Genomic DNA, 21,443 nt, shown 5'->3' on the forward strand with positions numbered 1-21,443 from the left:
GGATAGTGGGCATGTGCCTTCTGTGTCACTAGGGAGAAAACTTTATGCTTAAATCACTTGGGCTGTTTTTTGGTCTGCAAGAGGCATAGTGATAATTTTGGCTGTTTTGTCCACTGATCAGTATTGTAAATCTACTTCTAAATTTGAATTCTGTCCTTGTAATTTAACAAAGTTTTGTTTTTCTCATTTGAAATTTAGTATTTTTCTCTCAGCATCACAAGATACAAGAAAGCCTACAGTTTTAAGTATACTGAGAACTAATGTTTTGGCATTATTTCTCATTGTCAAGTGCCTGTTGTAGCAGCTACTGCACTAGATCAGAGGCATTCAGTGTCCAAAAAGTTCACCATAGTTACCTTCTCCCTTTCTTTATTATGTGCATATCCTGATTTGATACTTGTCTGTCATAAGTTGCTAGAAGTTTAAAACACAATTAAGTTTCACGGGAGAGAGAATTCAGTGGTTTGGAACCTGAGGATGATGAGGCTGTCTACTGGGCTGTTACCACAGACTATTAACAGGAAATCCATACGATATTCATCTTTTGTTTGTACTCACATGAAGAGGAAATCTGAGAAGAATCAGGGAGAAATACAGACAGACAACAACAACAACAAAATAAAGTATTCAAGTATTCAAGTGCAGATGTGCACAGCATGAAGGATCCTGTAAAAATCAGAATATTTTTGGAAGACATGACAAGAAAATGTATGGATCAAAGCAATGGGACTACTGTTTCAAAACTTGCTGGTGATCAGTGTTAGGAAGTACAATCCCATCATTAATTGCTTGTATACAATTAAATCTAGGCTGTGTTTGTTCTGAAGAAAACTATTCAGTTACTCTTCTTTCAGTGAGCCTGAAAAAGATGTGGCTGGATCAGCAGTATTGAACCTGTGCCCTTTCCAACCTAGTCCTCAGAAGTTTATTTTCTGATGCATCCTCTTGTAAATGCTGAATAAGCTGGCATATGTTTTGGTCTTTGGTTTAATGGTCTTCTTACTCATGAGTCACCTCAGTGCTGTCTGAATTCCCTACTACTACAGAAAGATCTCTGCTTATCTATGTTTGTGTAGGACTCAAATGACGGTTTGTGTTTGATGCCTTTAAGCTCAGGACCTTTGAGAAAATGTAAAAAGAAGTGACTCAGCTGATACTGGCACAAGGACTGTTTTATGCTTAGTAACTCTGATTCGTGACTTAGTAACTGACATATATTTTCCATTATTTAAGGGCCAGAAATTTGAGCTGGAAAGATGCTAGGAAGTATTTTTTGGACCTCTGGTGGTAGAAGTGGTGGCAGCTTTCATAAAATCTCAGTTCAAATTATTTACCTCTTATTACCTTGTTTCTTCTTTATTGATCTGCTTGTAACTCGCATGCTCACAGTTACATACATGCATATGAAGCCCTCCCAAATACAACTGACTTTCAGCTCTAGAGATCTAAGTTTCCATAAAGTTCCTGCTAGTGCTTATCAGCTGTTCCATCATTTGTCTTTGATTCATAGATAGTAATTACATTTGCATTTTTGGCAAGCAGAAAAATTGCAGCTGTGTAACAGTGTATTTTTCTTCTTATAATTTCCATTCTTGGAAAAAGCTGGAAATGTATAACTAAGAAAAGATGTTTTGTAAAGCCATCAAAACTTAAAGTCTTGTCCAACAGCTTCTCCACCTCAGAAATGCATTCTTTCCTGTGTCAGCATGATGGCCTTATGACTTATTTGCTGATATTCTGCATTTGCAACTGTCACAATTATTTATTTCAACAGTAAAACATAACTTCTTACATATGCTGTTGGTACCATTACAAGTTCCAGATGGGTGGGAAGCATGTGTTTTTATTTTCTAGATGACCAAAAATCAATTAATGTCTTAACCAGTCATTGTTTTCTTACTTGTTTGCTGATACAAGAAATGGGAGGTCCAATATGATTCCTCTAACTGAAGGGAAAACATTGTAACCCTTGTATCATTAAGATGACCAGCTGCAAACCACCTGGTCATTTCAGATACTAACCATGGTAATACTTGGGTGTTTGCTTCAAAATTAGAAATTATTTTAATTTAAACATTCCCTGGAAAAGAATGGCAAAATGGAGGAAAAGTTATTTTCCAGATCAAAATTCCTTGGAAGAAACTGTTGAAATGTAATAGTGAAACAAAAAGTGTTAATGAAAAGTGCCATGCATTTTCTAACTGCAGAAGAAAAACTAAATGCTGTCAGGTCTTAGAATATGCTTTTTGTCATTCCTTTATGAAAGTATTTGTAGACAGAGTTTTATTTGACAGAGATACAGATGAGCCAGAAAAGATGAGTTTGCTGGATATGAATCCTCTGTTAGATTTCATTTCCCTTCTGCACACACATATCCAGTCCATTCCACCTTTTCCTGCTGCTGTATATTCTGTACCATGCTGTGTTTAACTATAATAGTCTTGGTAAACAATGACTTTCAGAGCAGAATTCTTTGACATTGCTGTATTGTCTCTGTGCAGCTCAGGAACAGTGTCTAGTTTCACCTTAACTATTAGTTTCCTTAATGTTCAATTAGCCTCAGATACAGCATTCATTGAAGCAAAAGAAGAGGCTCCATTTCTTGAAGTTTAGCTTTGCAGAGTCAGCTCTTGTACAGTGCTATTTATTGCAGCTGGTTGGAAAAAAAATTAAATCCAGCTTTGCATAACGGATGGAATATAGAGACAATGGAAAACAATACTGTGTAAAACAATAGTTCATGAAGATTACACAGTGACAGATATTCCCACTACTTTTATTTCTTTGTTCTCAGGTATCAAAGAATTGCATGAATGCTACTATTGAAAGTACAAGCAACTCTGTACATTAAAACATTTCATCAGGATTTTGTTTTGCTTTAACCAAGATCTTTGACTCAAGCATTCTTGTAGTAGTTCTCTAAAACTGTACAAAGCCATGAACATTCTGTAAAGATATGCCTGTGTTTCTAAATTGCAGTCATATTTTTATGCTTAAGTTTATTAGTGCAAAATACATTGGCATTTCACTTGTGCTACTTCGTTCACACAAGGCCTGATAGAAACAATGTCGGTCTGTATTGTCTTCACTTTCAGCATACAGAGGAAAAAAAAAAAAGTCAAAGAATATATTGTACCTGCCTGTTTAATTGTCTGTCGTTTTAATAGACCATGTTTCTCATGGAAAGGCAGGTTCTAGTGTGTCAGCAGAGAGCCATGTCTGGAAGGAAGAAACAAAAAAAAAAAAATGTAGGAGAGGAAAATATGTATGTCAAGATTTCATTAAGACAGAACTGCCAGATTCCCAGGAGGAAATGCTTGCTGAGGTGCTGGCACGTGGCTGTGCAGCAGGCTATGCCAAGCACAGATTTGGCCCCTGTCAGGTTGATCTCCTTTAGACCTCAGTAATACTTAATCTGCTGCAATAATTACTACTGTTGTTGTTGTTGTTGTTTTAATTCCATCATTCCTCTGGGGAAAAAAAGATTATCTCACCTGAAATTTCATAATAATCTCACAGAAGTGTAGCATATCAAGGCTTTCCTTCACATTCTTCCTGTTCTTTCAAATGTTTCCTGTGAGAAAAGCAGCAATACTCATACATTTCTGCTCCAAATCAACTTTTTATAGCTTCTTAAAAAGCAGAGTTTCTGATATTCCCATTGCCCCGCTACTCCCAGTAGAACTAATTTTAGTCCTTACAAAATTTATTTTTTGCTACCACATCTCAGCACTTCAAAAAGTATCCATTTCGCAGGTAGGGAAATGGAAGCACAGAAGGGGATAAAGTGATTCACTCAGGATGACTCATCCAGCGCCAGAACTGTTTTGTGTATCCTATTATCTTCCTTCAGTCCTGCAAAAGAAAAGAATGAACAAAGAATTTCCTGGTAGCTTATAGAGGAAAACAGCAGTGTCTCTCTCTCCCTCAGATGCCTGGAGGGCTCTGCATCTGTTTAAAGTTTCTCCTTAAGAACTGAAGACTTTGTAAATTCTGCTCCAGAATCACAGTTGTTGTGACTGATTGTGCATGTATGATTGTGTCTGCTGTGGAGGGTACAGCATCATATGCATGATGGGTTCATCAGGGCTCTGGGCATGTAAATCAAGTTTAGCTGAAAGGCACTGCTTGAAAGGCATTTTTTATTTGGCAAAATTGTTGATTATTCTGGGAACAGGGTAAAATAATTGGCATGCATTAAAGTATAGCTGGAAATGCAGCTTTTTCCTAAAGAAGCAATGTTATGCTCTCATGTTTTCAGTTTTATCCACTGGGGCATTGAGCTGACATTTCTCCTTCTCTGGCTGCTAGGTTGCACTTTGTAATGTTTCCAGAGTAATATGATCACCTCCTTGGCACCAGCAATTATGGCATGCCCTGTCCCAACCTTAGTAATGATGTCGATATCAAGAAAATAGGCTCTTGAAATCTAGTTGCCAAGCAGATTTTTGCGCGAAGTGAAATTAATCATTCAGAATTTTTCCTGAAAGACTGAAGTAACTTAACGCAAAAGATGCTCCTGATTTACTTAGTTTTTATTTTCTGTTCGTGAATGGATGGAATTTTAATCACTTTATCCCAAAACATTCTGTAGTTTAATCATTATGATTTGATAAAATTTAGTAATGCTTTTGACACACAGCCGTTTGGTGCTAGGGGGAAGGCTTCAGTCACATGTTGGGTGAGGAAAGGCAACATGCTTTTCCTGACAGAGAATGGCAGCAGCAGAAGCAGTTCCAGCAGAGAAGATGGTTGATGGATGAGCACATCAGAAAGCAATCAGTCTGTTCCCCTCCCAGATTCTTAATGTGAACTGGAGCACAGAGTTCAGTCTCTGAAATTGGCTTGTGTTTACAGATAACTTTGTAATTGATGGGAAAAGCCTGAATTGTCTTTGAATGTAGTCATAGTTCTACAGATAAATATTTCTGTATGTAGTGGGCTGATTTGTAAATTTTAGATAGACATTGCTTTCTGGGTAAGAATGCTATATTTTATTTTGCAATGTAAAATGATTTTTTAACAGCTTAACATCACTCACATTTATTAAAAAGTGAGGATTTTCAGTTCCTGTTTCAATTCACTACATCAAATCTGCTCCCAGGCGGTGTAATACTAGAAAAAAATGCCTTATTTCATGTAGAGCCTGTAAGCAGATATCTTTGTTACCACATTCCTCAAAAGAGAGACTTTTTTCCTTAGCAAGATGTACTAAGCTGTGCATGTGGCATCAGGAAGACTAGCAGCTAGTGCTTTGTTTAATCTTGCTCCAAGTTAATTTGAGAATTGTTCTTCAGAATTTGCAGGCTTCTGCTCATCTAGGTATTTTAGCTGCATTTAGTTGCTTAACATGTAGTAATTTTACACCTCATAACATGTTTATATTTTGTTAACAGCTAACGCATTCTGTTATTAGCATTTGCTTTTTGGTTCCAACAATCATGTGCATAGTAGGGATCTCACAGTAAGTAAAATTTTATTGACAGTATAGTAGCAGGATAGGTTTAAGAGGCAACATATTATAATGCTAGTTAATCATAAAGAAATTATGGATGAGATGTTCTGATGATCTTGAAATCTGTAAAAGATAAGATCATTCAAATATGTCTTGTAACCAAGATGTTTTATACATTCATCTAAGTACTAGCCTTTAGAAATCAAATCTGCAGCACTGCGTTTAAAGTCTGAATGCTTTGGTAGTCCAATAGAATAGCTTCTGATAATCTACAGGAAGCTGGAGAAGAAAATTTGAGAAAAACAATGGCAAAATCAAGAGTGTAAAGATTAACCACATGAGGAAGCATATCTCTAACTGCACAGGTATGAACACAGTAGCTTCATATGCAGTTCATTACGGTCAAAAATCAAGTAAAAGAGAAGGAAACATCAATATTAGAATTGTTTTAGGAACCTTTGTTTAGTTGTGTTGAGCATAAATATGCTGATGAAAACTTAAATTTTAAACTTTCATTGTAGTTTTACTTGTCTGAGTGCACAGAATGAATGTAGTTCAATCACAGAATTGTTTGAGTTGGAAGAAATTTTAAAGGTCATCTAATCCAACTCTCCTGCAGTAAATAGAGCCACCCACTGCTAGATCAAGTTGCTCAGAGAGGTCCAACCTGACTTTGAATCTCTCCAAGGATGGAGTATCCACCACCTCCCTTGGCAACCTGTTCCAGCACTTCACCACCCTTATTGCAAAAAAATTCCAGTCAGTTTGAAACCATTTCCCCTTGTACTATTGCAACAGATCCTGCTAAAGAGTCTGTCCCCTTCTTTCTTAAACCCCCCCACTGGATACTGAAAGGCCACTATCAGGTCTCCCTAGAACCTTCTCTTCTCCAGGCTGAATAGCCCCATCTCTCTCAGCCTGTCCTTGTAGAAGAGGTGTTCCATCCCTTGAATCATTGTTGTGATCCTCCTCTGGACACACTCCAACAGGTCCATTTTTTTTCTCTCTTGTACTGAGAGCTCCACATCTGGGCGCAGTACTCCAGGTGAGGTCACTCCAACACAGAGTAGAGGGGCAGGATCACTTCTCTCTCTCCTTGCTGGCCATGCTTCTTTAGATGCAGCCCAGGATCCAGTTGGCTTTCTGGGCTGTGAGGACACATTGCTGGCTCACATACTGCTTCCTATCCACTAGTACCCCCAGGTCTTTTTTGGTAGTGCTGTGCTGTCATTTTCTCCATCAGCTTATATTGGTAGTGAGGGTTTCTGTGACCCAGGTGCAAGACCTTTCATTTAGATTTGTTGAACCTCATGAGGTTCACCTGGGCCCACTGCTAGAGCTGTCTAGGTCTCTCTGGATGGCATCCTGTCCCTCAGGTGTGTCAACGTCAACACACAGCTTGGTGTCACCCACAAACCTGCTGAAGGTGCATTCGATCCCGCTTCTTATGTCACTGATGAAGATATTGCAGACCACTGGTCCCAGTACTGACCCCTGAGAGACATCACTTATCCCTGATCTGTATCCAGACATTGAGCCATTGATCACCACTTTCTGAGTTTCGTCTTACAACCAGTTCCTTATCCTTTGAGCAGTCCACACATCAAATCCATATCGTTCCAATGTGGAGAGAAGGATGTGATGAGGGACCATGTCAAAGGCCTTACTGAAGTCCAGACAGGTGGTATCAGTGGTTCTTCTCTTGTCCATTAAGGCAATCAAAGAAGGCCACTATGTGGGTAAGGCAGGATCTGCCTTTGGTGGAGCCAGGCTGGTTACTCCATATCAGCTCCTTCTGTTCCATGTGCTTTAGCATAGCTTCCCAGAGGATCTGTACCATGATCTTCCCCTGCACAGAGGTGAGCCTAGTAATGAAGGTGGACCTCTTAAGTAAAGATATTTATTAGGCATTACAATAACATAATACATGATAAAAATAAGATAATAAAAATCAAGAAAAAAATTACCAAAAATGAGACATTATTATAAATTATAATTTGTTTTGGACTAGAGAACTAGTGATGTGAATTATTTTTCTGGATTCTTAGGTGATTTTACTCAAGGTCTATCATCAGTATCTGAAGGCCTAATAATATACAGTATGAGCACATACACTCAAGATATGCCTTGGCATCCTTCCACCTCAATCTCCTGACCTTTTTGTTTCCTTTAAAGGTTGCTTGTATGTGGCAGAACTGCAGCTAGGATTTCAGAGCCCAAATCGTGAAGCAGACCTTGATAGCTGTAGGAGTGTAGGGATTTGGCAACAATTAATAATTTAATATATCTGTCAAACTAAATAAAGTGTACAAAAACAGACAAACAAAAGAAGCCCATCCCACAAATTACCTGTTTAAATTACCAGTATGTAGAGAAGGGAAGTAAAAAGGCATCCAATGAATCAATTAAAAAAAAAAAATTATAAATTTAAAACTCAGAAACACTTAATACCTTCTGTTTTTAAGCTTTAAGAAATCTATGCTATGATTTAAGTGGCAATTGCTGCTAATGTATTCAGACAAGAGTTCTTGTACAGGTAGAATTCATATTTAATTTATTGCCAACATTATTTTATTGCAAATAGAGAAAGATTGCTGCTTGTCAAGTAAAATGATACCTCCTTTTCATAGAGCTTCCATTGGAATGTAGAGCAACACATTGTTAACCCTAAAAAGACAACTGCAGCTTTTCTTATCTTGTCCATTACTGTCTACTCTTCTCGTATTCTCTTGTTTACGAGTGCACATCACAATGGTAAAAAAAACAACCCACATCTTATCTTCTGTGTTCCAGGCGCAGTTCTTGTATACATATATGCAAGAGTGAGGAACAGCTAGTTTCTCCTGTCAGCTTCTGACTAGAGTACTCTTTTCCAAAGATTTCTGACACTAAGCACAGGGCAGATGTAACCGTATCTTCTGTAACCACACTGAGCGTTTGTTGTTCTTGAGGCTGTATACGAAGGCTTCATGGAATTTTTTTCAGGAATCTTCCCGACCCATGGCAGTGTTAGGCCTGGGGAAATATCTGATTCCTGTATTCTGTATGCTTTCCGCAATACTGCAGGATATTGATTTAAATATTTTATTTCTGAGGAATTGCCTCTTCTTTTTAATGTGCTTGCTTCATCAAACAATTAACTGAGAAAGAACAGAAAAACAATTTGGCTGTTTCTGATAATGACATCCAACTGAATTCACTGAAAGAGGGAGCTGAATTCTTTCAGTGAATTGGATTTTCCTTCTGTGGCAATCCGTTTCTGATGTTACATTCATGTTATATTCCCAGATGTCTTCAAAAATAAGTTTGCATATTGTTTCTCCCACATTTTTTTATTTTGCATTCCTGTTATGCTGCGATAAGCCAAATATTTCAGCTTCAAAGAGGCATCAAAACATCAAATCTGTGTAACAGTATCTGGAACCTGTGATTCATTTCTGTATGTTACATTAATACAAATGTTGATTTGCAAGGACCAAGTGCAGAGAATAAAGAATGCGAAGTAAAGGGTGATCATCTTTGAGGAAAGAATAAAAAAAATAATAAAAAACGAGTCCTAAAATAAATAATTTTAAAATAAATAAAATATTATATAAAAATAAAATTATATAAAATTATATAAAATAAATATTTAAAATAAATAATTTTAAAAATAAAAACGAGTCCTAGTACTAGGGAGTAGAAACAAATGAATTTAAGAACTTCAGCAAAGTCTCTGCAGGCTTGTGTGCCAAATACTCGGAACTGATGTTTCATTCAGAATTGCAAGGATGAGAAATACACCTTGAATTCAGTATCATGACACTGTTCAAAGCAAAATCCCCCAAAAGAAAGAATAGATATCACAGGAAGCTCCTTGCTTGGAAACTTCATATCAAATCATGCAGCAGTTTGTTTTGAGAGGCTGGCTACATTTCCTAATCCTCTTGCTTGAAAATCTTGAGACGTGTTTTCTATTTGTCCATTCTTTGGACTTTTAATACTAGCTTTAAGCCTTTCTTCTCTCTGAATTTAATGTCCTAAACAGGTACGCTGAGAGCAAAAGCCAAGTTACACTGCTGAAAGGAAATTTTATGAAACAGCATATTTTCTTCTTTTGCCTGTAGTTTTGATGCTGGAAAATCTATCCACAGCATATCTAAAAATGGAGTTAATCATAGAGCTCACTCGCTGAATAGTTTAACTGGAAACCCAAAGCCACAAGTGGGCAGTTGGTTTGAATTCTCAAATGTACAATGGTAAAATAAAATTCAGATGTAGGTCATACATTCCTTTTATTATCATTTGCTTACAACTCACTGAACATACAAGCAAGCAACAATGGTAACAGGTTTTGTTAACTTTGATACAGGGAAAATAAAAATACCAGTTACATCATATATATAAAGGATTTTTTTCTCCAAATTTGGAATGATGACAGGATAGTTCTTCTTGACTGTCAGTATAAATATTTCTCTTTCTCTTCTTCCCCTTCCCCCCCCATTTCCTTCAAGTCTTTAGTTTTTGTTAGATGTGGAGGAGGAGACGGAAAAGAAAGTAGGAAGAGAAAACCAGATATGGTCTGTCTTGCATCACTGCATAGTCAGTCAGGAAACATTTTGGAAGGTCTTAGAGAGGGAATTAATGTAAGAAATACAATATAAGAAATAAGAAATGGACTTCAGGCCTGCAACTCAATTATGTAAATACACTGATTTGTTTTTGCCTAGCTTTTTTTCTTTTTTTTTTTTTCTGATGCTGAAAGATAATCTGTTAAACATTTGCAATCCAGTTAGAACCTATAACAAGGGCTGATTACTGTCAACTTGTCTTATTTTGATAAAGGAAATGCTTCTTTTTCCTCATTATTAAATTCTGGAAAACTATTTCTGGCAACAAGGGAAAAACCCCAGTCAGCTGTTGTATCAATTTAATACCTAGCTCATTAATAAGAAATTTTAAAAAATGTCCAAGAGAAATAATAAAATCATAATCAAAGTCTTTGTCTGATCTAGTTAATTAATGTGATATGTGTCTAAAATCCATATTTAATAAAGAAATTTAACAATAACTTGGTGTATTAGCAAATCATAGGACGATTTTACAGTTGGATTTATTGAACTCAGTGAATGTAGTTTGTTTTAAGCTGAAACAGAATTTAACTGCCTAAAATACATAAAAGAGAATGCAGTTCTTCATATTCTCTTCAGGTAATTCCTGTTCCAGAGGAAAGACTGTTAGTCTTTATTTATTCCTTGCACATTCCTCTTCATTTATTCCTCTCTAACTGAGAGCTTGGGTCTGTCTTACTCAGAATGCTTTCTGGTAACATTATTTCAAGAAACTGTGCCTTGTTTAAAGAATTGTGTCACAAGTGTTGGCTTGATTTTCACTGTAGCTGAAATTGTCTGCTAAAATAACCTATAATTATTACTGCAGAATAAGTCAATCATATCTAAGAACAAAACTACTCTGCTTTGATTTGAGAAATCTTCACAATACATAATAATTAATATACAGAAGGCCTAAGAACACAGCCTACCTGTCATATCCCTTCTTACAGCCTTGCCCTACCCTGGACTTTCATACTGAACTATGAGAAATGGGTGCTTGTGGCCTTTGTCTATGGCCATTTCCTGAGAGAGCCATCCAGGTGAGATGCCCACCTGGCATCTATGCCAAGTTTTCTCAGCTCAGGCATTCCAAGGGGCAAGTTGGGATTCTGCATTTGAGTGGATCATCTGATCTTTCCATTACTCTACTGTCTACTGGCTGTCTCCTCTATGTGTGAGCCCTGGCCTGGGGCACAAGCTGTAAATAGCTTGCTCTTTTCTTGGAGATGTAAATGAAGTTTTATTACTTTGGTTTTGCTCTAAAGGAGGCCATACCCAAAGGAGGTTGCTGCAGGGGATAGCTTCAGTGAATTACTGCTTTTAAGGAAAATACACCCATTCAGTCTGATGGGATTATTGCTTCCAAGTGGAAATACTGGACAGGATAGGAATTCTAGACACTGAGATGAGTATATAGATAACTGGGCAGGTAAAAGGTTGGAAAGATTGCTTAGCACTAGGACAAAGGGGTCCCATAACAGGAGACAAATTCAACTTGTTCAGGTCTTGCTTCATCCTATAATGTTAAAGATGGCCTTAAAAGATAAGGTGTCCCTATAGGATCAGCTAATTTCTCTTCCTCCCCATAGCTTCCAAGGCAGGAGAGGCTGAATGTACTAAGAATATCTCACTTACTAGGGGAACAGCAGTAATTCAATCGATACTCATACAAGTCTCCTAAATACTTAATTTCTTAAAAAGTGGAGTTTTTATTTTACTATTGCTAACTTCTCTACAAAAAGAAACAAAAGAGAAGTCAAAAAGTAAAAAAATAAAGTTGCTAAGCTCTCAGTAGTAGGTAAGAGCAACATTAAGATTTTCTTTTCATCCTTTTCATCCATCTTGTACATATTCAATATGATGTTATTACTCCTTATGTAATGGTGAATAAATTTTGTATGTAAGTTTTCTCCTTCCTTCATTTTAGCAACTTGCAGGGACTAGCAGAAAAGTTACTCAAGAATTTGGAAGAAAGTCTGTGGAGGGATTCTTTGAGGGATTCCTCACAGTGTGAGGAAGTTGTGCAGTTGCTCACACTGAAGCAGTGCTGCTGAGATATATGATCTTGAACCTGTCCACAGATTCCCAGTATGTCTGAAGCAAATCATCAATCATCAATCTCCCTGAAGATAGCTTGTGATGTTAGCACTTCTTGTCCTATTAGGAGCATGGGAAGTCAGCCATGAAAGTTTACAAGTCGCTGAAGAGAGTTCATCACCTTTATCCCCTTCTCTCTACAGAACCTGGACAATATGTGGTGGGAAAGATGTGCAAACACAGTGAATAGCCAAAAAAGGAAAAAAGACTGATCTTCCATTTAATGCCATGTTTGCTGTCGCTGAACACTGGATAAGACGGGCTTTTGAGTATTCAGTAACGTCATAACAGATTTAGTCAAAATGCGCATGTGGAACTTGCTGAATTAGCACTGTTTTTAGTAGCTTTTACATCTCTGCAGTTACAGAGCAGGAAAGCTCTTTGAACACAGAAAGTCCTGTGAGGGTTCTGTGCTAGATGCTCCTGTCAGAAAACTGCAGCTCAGCTTTACATAAGTCATGCGGAGTGCCTGGCGCTGTCTGCAGATCCATGATATCTTTAAATGGGCATATTATGGGTCGGTGAAAAGGTAGCAAAACAGTTCTAGGACCCTCGTTAACAACTTCCATGCTCCTTCCTGTTTTTAAGAGCCTCTTCTACCAAAAAGTGCAAGGAGGCGGAGGATAACTAACAAAAGAAAAACGTTTGGTTTATCACTGGTTGTTTTTTCATTCACAACATATTCTCACTGCAGTTTAAAATTTTACAGGAATGGAAAAATAAATATGAAGCAACCACATTCAACTTTCTGCAATTTCTGCCCAGGCAAACTAGAGAGTCTGTCCCATTCTGTATCTTAGTCTTTTTTTTTAATCTTTTTTTAGGTGCATATAGAAAGAAAACAACTCGTTCTCAAAGTCTTGAGTTCCCCATTCTGATTCTCTCTTAACTTGATGCAAGTGTCTCCATTTCTTGCAAAAGAGACTCAAGATTCAGAGAAGGGAACATTTTATTTTCAACTTACTAAAGCATTTTTCATTTAGATTTCTATAACCTTTTATGTCCAAAAGTGCTAGCACACCTCAGTAAGTTAAAGACACTTAACTACAGTAGCATTTTGGAAACTTTTTATACAGACACATTTTTGCCACACCAGTGCTATATTCACATTCATTCTTTTGCTGTAGCATGGAATGTTTCTTTTCATTATAGGTATTTACGTAAAAGATATCTTCGTTGAGCCAGATCCTAGCTAATATATCTGGATCCATTTCTTTACTTTTGACACCCATCTAGTGGACACAATAGAGTATCACAAAATTCCTACCACAACAGCTATGTGCACATCTTGCATATGCAGTTAGCTGGTGGGGCAAGCAATGGGGCCTTTCAATGCCAGCTAACTCTGATTTTATAGAACTGACTTATCATCTTTTTATGGTCAATATTTAATAACCTGACAGTGAAGTCATTCATGGAAGCTTGGCCTTAGTTTTTGACTGGAAAAAAATAAAATTAATAAGGGAATATTCATATTGTGTCACAGAAGGTGGATGAAAACCAAATCTGCAAATAAAACTGCATGTTACTATAATCCAGTGAAATCCGACCACTTATGTATTTGAATAATTAAGTCCACCATGAAGAAAATTAATTTAATAGACATTCCTTTTTTTAGCATTTTCCTGCTGAGTCAGAGTCATGTTTATCTTCATTTATACCACCCTAAAGCTTTTATTTCAGGTTTTCTACAAGCTATATATATGTATATTTGAAATAATATTGTATTTCAGAAATTAGTCTTGCTAAGCACAGGAGTAAATAACCACCTTCTTTTTTATATAAAACTGCATGCAATGTCTACCATTTTGTCCTTAGCAGAAAAAAATATGCAGACTGTTTTTGTTTAGGAGTTTGTGTTTCTTTGCATCTGTTTGAAGAAAATAATGTTATTATTTTGGCAATTAAGTAAGTGTCATGATTTTGAGTTCTTAAATGTTCCAAAACCTTAACTGGCACTGTATTTTTTTCTGCTCTTGAAATACTCAGGAAATCAAAGGAAATCAGTATCTATATCGATGTCTTTATCAGTATCTATCAATGTTAGTATTACTAATGAGTAGTGTAGTCGGACTAGTGGTAATGGTAATATGGACATTAATGTATGGTCGTATAAGCTGCAAGGATATCTTATTTCTTTTTGTTATTTCAGTTTTTATTTCTTTTTGTTACTGTTTCGCCATTCATACTATCTTGTACATTCATCTTATCTAACAACAGTCACAGTAGTATTCATACTGACTTGCCCTTTGAAATATTTTTTTCACTTTTTTTGGGGGGAGGGGGAGCAGATCTCACAGTGATCAAAAGCAGGGAAAATGAAACAAAGAAAGGAGCTTTGCTTTGTCCAGAATCATTCAGCAAAGTGGTGGCAGAACTCTCATTCACTGTCATGCAGATTATGGTTTTTTTTTTTTAGTTTGAAATCAATAATGTTATGTAATGAGAGTGTATTAGAAGACACAGAAGTACTCTGACATAATTAAAAGAATTTCCCAAATTTGGGAAAACGTATATGTCTTAGTATTAACTGCTAGTGAATTGTTTTGGAAACATCTGTTGAAGTTGATTTGTTTAATAATCTGTATTTATAACCTGTATTGGTCTATTAGAGTTTTTTTTATGCCTGATTTATTATACACTTTGATTACTTTGCTACCTGAAAAGTACCTGTTTAATGCCTGTTAGTAGCTCTTTCTTAATAACTTTTTTGAACAAAAATAAAATTGCTTTCTGAGGCAATATATAGGCAGTGTAGATTTATTTGATTAGTTAATTCAGCATGCAAAAAGGCTGGAGGAGTTCTGTCACTTCAGTGAAATATCACCACTGCTGACAAGGCAGCCTCAGGTCAGTGGTAGATAACAGCAAGAAGCAAGCTAGTGCAGAGAGTAGCTTGTACCTGCTGTGACATGTGCCAGGCTGAAGTCTAATCAAGAGCTGATACGTACCAACTATTTTCTCTTCAACTGCCCTTAGACATGATTGAAAACAGTGGGTTATCCTTCATGTGAACACTCTTTTCAAAAAATCTATTTTTAGAATTGTTTGTTAGATTCTAAAGCTTACTGACACTTAAAAAGTTATGTGATAGGTCCTTTTGTTCATGAATCATTCCTGTGTGCTTTAATAGCATTACTTGAGTTCCTGTTACTATGCTTAGTATTTGTAAACCAAGGTTATACACACCTTTTCTCACATGCTTTAGAACTAAAATTTATCTTCAGTTTTAGAGATGCAATCAAGAGAAACAGATGTCCTTCTACTTCTGGCCTATTGGAATGTGCTCCAACACATTCCAACATGTCTGCTTAACATATGCAGACAAAATGTTGCTAATCAGTCATTCATGACTTCCAAGAGTCCATACTGCAACAACATGAAATCTAGAAACTGAGCTACATAATCCAAAAAGACTCTTGTCTGGTACCAAATACAGCTATCACACTGCTAAACAGCACAGGTTGCTATGAATGCATCACCCAGCGCTGCTTACCCTGCTCTGGTTTCTAATTAATTGAGTCCCATTCAAGGTCTTTGTACTGATTTTCAGAGCCCTTTGTGGAGCTGTCTCTGTCTTTTTTTTTGTGTCTCTCATGACAGCAGTGCTCTTTCGGAACTACCAAACAATAACTAGAAGTACTAGATTGAAACTGCAGAGTTCAAAGGTGTAAGACAAGAATGGCCGCAGTAGTCATTCTGTTTGGCAGTGATCACAGAGCTCATTCATTCATTCCAATTTCAAAATACTACCTCCCTCTAGTGCGTGCAAATACACATTATTCATGCTTGATTTATTGAGAAGAGACAAAATACATTCTTGAAGTACTTGAGTAGTAATGAAGTATGAGGAATGGGTACTCCATAACAAAAAGAACACCTGCCTCACCCCACTAGGAATTGGAGTAATGAGGGTCAACCTCAGGAGAGATGGGGCCTTAAGAAGAGAACTGTGTCATGTTCCTGATGCAGAGAGCTCATAAGTAATCAGCATACAGGGAAGCACATAGGTTCCTGTATTCCTAATAGTGGTTTGTTTTTTTCCACTACCAAGTTTAGTTTTCTTCAGATTTATTTTTTGGTTATCAGCCATTGTACACTGTATTTCTTATGTACCTTGTTTTTGCATTAGCAGTGAAATTGACCAGATCATGATTTCTCCAATTAACGAGAAGAAAATCTGCCTACTGATTTGCCAGGAGAGTGTTCATTACTTTCAAAACTCTTATGCCTATGGCACAAATCTTTTTTTCCTTTCTTTTTACAGTTTCGATGTGGACAATGGTACGTCATCGGGACGAAGTCCCTTGGATCCCATGACGAGCCCTGGATCAGGGCTAATTCTTCAGGCAAATTTTGTCCACAGTCAACGTAGGGAGTCTTTCCTTTACCGGTCAGACAGTGACTATGATCTTTCTCCGAAGTCTATGTCAAGGAACTCCTCTATTGCCAGTGATATGTAAGTACATTATGAAATTCTTTTAGCATATGTTTTGGGCTATAATTGTGTTAACATATTTCCAGCCACAAGAAATGTTTAAAATTCAAAGAGAATAATCAGTTGTGTTACTGATGTCATGGATATTTAGATAATTATTTCATTATTTATGCTTTATTTGTTTCTGCAGTATTTTGAAAGCTTATCTTGAAAATGTACTTGATGTGCTTATGCACTGTACTAACTTTGACAGAATACTGAAGGAAACCAGTACTGATTTTCACAACACTAAAGAGAACTGTGATATCTTGGTTATTAAGATTTTTTCAACTCAAGCTATACAAACTCTATTTCTGCTTCAAAATATTCTTTTTTTTTTTTTCTTTTTTTTTTTCCCCCATTTATTTAGAGTAGGTATTTGTAAGTTTTTAGATATAAGATTTACTACTTGTCATAGAGTCACAGAATGGTTTGGGTTGGAAAGGGCCTACAAACCATTCCAGCCCGCTGCCATGGGCAGGAATACCTTCCACTAGACCAGGTTGCCCAGGATCCCATCCAGCCTATTCTTGAAAACCTGCAGGGATGAGCATGCACAACTTTTCTGACAACTTGTTCCAGCACCTCACAACTCTCGTAGTGAAAAAAATTTCTTCCTTTTAATTAATCTATATCTACCCTCTTTTAGTTTAAAACTATTACCCTTTCTCTTATCAACTACAATACTTGATAAAGAGTCCCTCCTCATCTTTCCTGTAGGCTCCCTTTAAATACTGAAAGATCACAACAACATCTACCCCAACCTTTCTCTTCTTCACCCTCAGTTCCCTCAGCCTGTCTTCAAAGGGGTGGTGCTTCAGCTCTCTGATCATCTTTTGTGGCACTCTTCTGGAAACGTTATTAATGTGTTCCATGTCTCCCTTCTGCTGGAGAACCCAGAGCTGAGTGCAGTATTCCAGATGGAGTTTCATGAGCATGGACTAGGGAGAGAAGATCACTCCCCTTTACCAGCTAGCTAGATTTCTTTTACGATAGAATAGGATAGAATTACAGAATATATTCTGAGTTAGAGGGAATTCACAAGGATCATTAAGTCCAACTTGTTGCTCCACACAGGACCATCCAAAAATTCAAATCATATTAATAAAAACAGAATGTCCTGAGTTAGGTGGGGCATCAACCACCTTGCTAGGAAGCCTAATCCATTATCTGACCAACTTCACAGTACAAAAATTTTCCCAGTGCCCAGTCTAAAACTCCTCCAGCAACTTTGTGCATCATGCCATCAGTGCCCAGCAGCAGAGCTCGGCACCTCCCTCTGCTTCCCCTCCTCAGGATGCTGCAGGGAGCAGTGAAGTCATCTCTCCACCTCCTCTTCTCCAGACTGGACCACCCAACTACCTTCATTCTCTTCTTATAGGACATGCCTTCCAACCCTCTGCCAACTGTGTTCCCTCCTCTGGACACATTCAAGGATCTTAACACTCTTATATTGTACACAGTATTTAGATTGGGATGCATCAATGCTAAATATAGCATGAGAATCTCTTGTTTTGCCAGTCTGGTTGTGCTGTGTTAATGCATTCCAAAATGCAGTTTGCCCTGTGGCTGCCAGAGCATACTTCTGGCTTATGCTTACCTGTGGGCACCAACACCCCTAGGTCCCTTCCTGCTGCACTGCTCTTCAGCACTTGTGTCCCGTCTGTGCCTGAATCTTGCACTGCTCTGTTGTAGGTGCAGCATTATCCTTAGCTGAGGTTCTTGCTGCTGCTGATGACAGCAGGGTTGGTCTCTACTCACTGGTAACAGGTGATAGGAGAAGGGGAAATGGCCTCAAGTTGTACCAGGGGAGGTTTAGGTTGGATATCAGAAAAAAAAGTTCTTTACAGAAAGGATTGTTAAGCACTGGAATAGGCTCCCCAGGTAGGTGGTTGTGTCACCATCCCTGGATGTGTTTAAAAATCTTTTCTGGATATGGTGCTCAAGGACGTGATTTAGCAGTGGGTTGTTAGAGCTAGAGTAGTATGGTTAGGTCGTGGTTGGACTTGATGATCTTGAAGGTCTTTTCCAACCTGAGAAATTCTATGATTCTATGATTCTATAATTGCTCAGGGCTCCAGTGTCTCTAGAACCAGGACAAGCTTGGCTTTCTGGGCTGCAAATGCTCACTGCTGGCTCGAGCTAACTTTTGCATCTACCAGTGCTCCCACGTCCTTTTCCACATAGTTGCAGGCCTGTACTTACACAGCTTGTATTCATGTTTGAAACTGCTCCAACCCAGATGCAGGAGCCTGCACTTGGCCACGTTGAACTTTATGAGGCTCACAAAAGCTGAGCTCTCAAGCTTGTCTAGATCTCTCTTGATGGCATCCATTCCCTGCAGCATGTGGACCACACCACACAGTTTGGTGTTGCTAGCAAACTTACAGAGGATGCACTCAGTCCCACTGTCCATGTAAATGACAGAGATGTTAAACAGTACTTGTCCCAGTACTGACCCTGGAGGAGCACCACTAGTCACTGGTCTCCACCTGGACATAGAGCTGTTGACCACAGCATTTGAAATGTGACCATCCAGCCAGTTCCATTCATGAAATCAATGTCTTTCCAGCTTAGTGAAAAGAATGTTGTACAGGCTGTATCAAATGCTTTGTCCTAGTCCAGGTTGAAAAATTAATAAATTTGAGAGAGGCAAAGGAGAAGATCTTCGAAAAGTTATTCTGTCCTCTTACTGAAGTAGACTATTTTTTCTGTGTAATGTGTGTCTTCTGTTAGTGAATCATAATTTGCTAATATGTGTAAATGCCAGATTGGATGGGTAGTGGAAGTTAGATGATTGTGAAATACAGTGAAAACACGTTAAATACCTATCTTCTGTCACCTGAAAATTATAGAAATCAAGAATTTTTGTTCATTTGTTTGCTTAATCTTCTACAAATTTCACTGCCAAATAGGTGTTTATGGCTCAATTATGAACTTTTATGAACAGTTATGAATTATGACCATCCTTATAAGTTTCCTAATGAATAAGGATGTAGAAAGCATTAAAAATCCAGCATCAATATAGAAAAAAAGCCAACAATAACCATCCTCTTTAAAAAAAAAAAAAAAACAGCCAACAGCACTAGTATTCAAAACAAAGGAAATTGGTTTTCATAATGAGTGAAATTTCATGTGATACTTCGCTCATAATCATTATAATTGGAGATTCCTATTCTCACCTTATGTTTTGTTCTTAGAAGTGTTAATTAGACCATCTATTTATAACTTTCTTCCTAAGTAAGTGTCAAGATGAACAAAGCTCATGCCTTTGTTTTGGTTGTTTAAGGTCCATCACCAGTTAAGTTCAGTAGATTGAAGTACTTTTAAGCTTTGTTCCTTTTGTGACCAATTTTGACTGAGACAAAATGAATAAGACCATGCCCTGTTGCCTTATAATTAACAAAAAAAAGTTTTCGGTTTGTAAATGGAGACCCTCGTCAAGGAATCCTTTTTCTGACATGTACTATTTCTTACACATGTACCAAAGTTAAGCTTTTGGTGCTGCACTCTTGTAAGGATACCATTTAGGAAGTTTTTTACATTCAGGCAGGCAATCCAGGTCATTGCATTGCTCAGATGAGTCATTTCAATTTAGAATTCAATTAGTGTTCTGTCCTTGCACTCATAATCCTCTTCTACATTTCCTAGAATTCTGGGTAATATTTCAGCACATGAAAATAAATTGAATTAAAAAATTAATTACTGAAACACTGAGCACACTTTCTTCTTCAGATATTTGTATCTACTCTTGACCCTTTGTGGGTTCAGGACCCTGAACTTTGGAACAGCGAACATTAAGCTGTTCAATGGATTGTTGGCCAAGATCTCCTGAGATGTTGTCCTTAAAGACAAAGATGTTGAGGAGAGCTACCCTTCAAGGATGCCCTTCTGAGAGCACAAGAGCTCTCCATCTCTGAAGAGCTCTGAATAAGAAAGCAGGAAGAGGAGGTAGGAAACTGGCATGGCTCAGCAAGGACCTGCTGGGCATGCTGAGGGAAAAGAAAGGTGCATACAAACTCTGGAAACAAGGGCATGTCACCTGGGAAGAATACAAGGATGCCATCCAGGCTTGCAGACATGGGATCAGGAAAGCCAAGGTGCAGGCAGAACTGAATTTGGTGAGGGATGTGAAAAACAATAGGAAGACTTTCTACAGGTACATTGTCCAGAAGAGACCGGCCAATACAAATGTACCTCCTTTGGTAAATGTAAAAGGAGAACTGGCTGAAGAGAAGGCTGAGGTACTGAATGAGTTCTTTGCCTCAGTCTTCACTGGTGGCCAGGATTCCAGTATTTCTCACATCCCTGAGCCCTGCATCCCTAAACCTCTAGGTGGGGACCAGGTCAGTAAATCCCCCCCACTATAAGGGCAGAGCAAGTTTGAGGCAGCCTTATTAGACTGAATGTGTACAAGTCTATGGGGCTGGATGGTGTGCATCCCAGGGTTCTGAAGGAGCTGGCTGAGGTGGTTACTGAGCCACTCTCCATCATATTTAAAAAGTCGTGGCTGTCAGGTGAGGTCCTGAATGACTGGAGGAAGGGTCATGTCATTTCCATTTATAAGAAAGGGAGCAAGGAGGACATGGGGAACTATAGGCTGGTGAGTCTCACCTCTGTGCCGGGAAGATGATGGAACAGATCATCCTGGATGACATGCTTGATCACATGAGGAATAAGCGTGTGATCCAAGACAACCAGCACGGCTTCACCAAGAGAAGGTGGCCTTCTATGATGGAGTGACAGCATTGGTGGACAAGAGAAAGGCAACCAATGTCATTTACTGGACTTGAACAAGGCCTTTGGCATGGTCCCCTATCAC

General features: G+C 38.0%; 1 protein-coding gene across 5 annotated transcripts in view; it reads left to right on the top strand.

Annotated features, from left to right (window-relative positions):
* The window catches only part of LOC122182103 (cAMP-specific 3',5'-cyclic phosphodiesterase 4D-like), a 268,281-nt gene that overhangs the window by 203,940 nt on the left and 42,898 nt on the right, over nt 1–21,443 (top strand). For 4 of the 5 annotated variants that reach the window (XM_042875099.1, XM_042875097.1, XM_042875100.1 and 1 more), the window contains exon 2: nt 16,412–16,603. In XM_042875099.1, coding sequence (XP_042731033.1) covers nt 16,412–16,603 — 192 coding nt within the window. Of the gene's footprint in view, nt 1–16,411; nt 16,608–21,443 lie in introns of those variants that run through there. The other variant, XM_042875101.1, reaches the window with a different exon arrangement.

The sequence above is a fragment of the Lagopus leucura genome, unplaced genomic scaffold, assembly GCF_019238085.1.
Source record: "Lagopus leucura isolate 7727_CA_CO unplaced genomic scaffold, USGS_WTPT01 Super-Scaffold_100014, whole genome shotgun sequence".
Taxonomy (NCBI): Eukaryota; Metazoa; Chordata; class Aves; order Galliformes; family Phasianidae; genus Lagopus; species Lagopus leucura.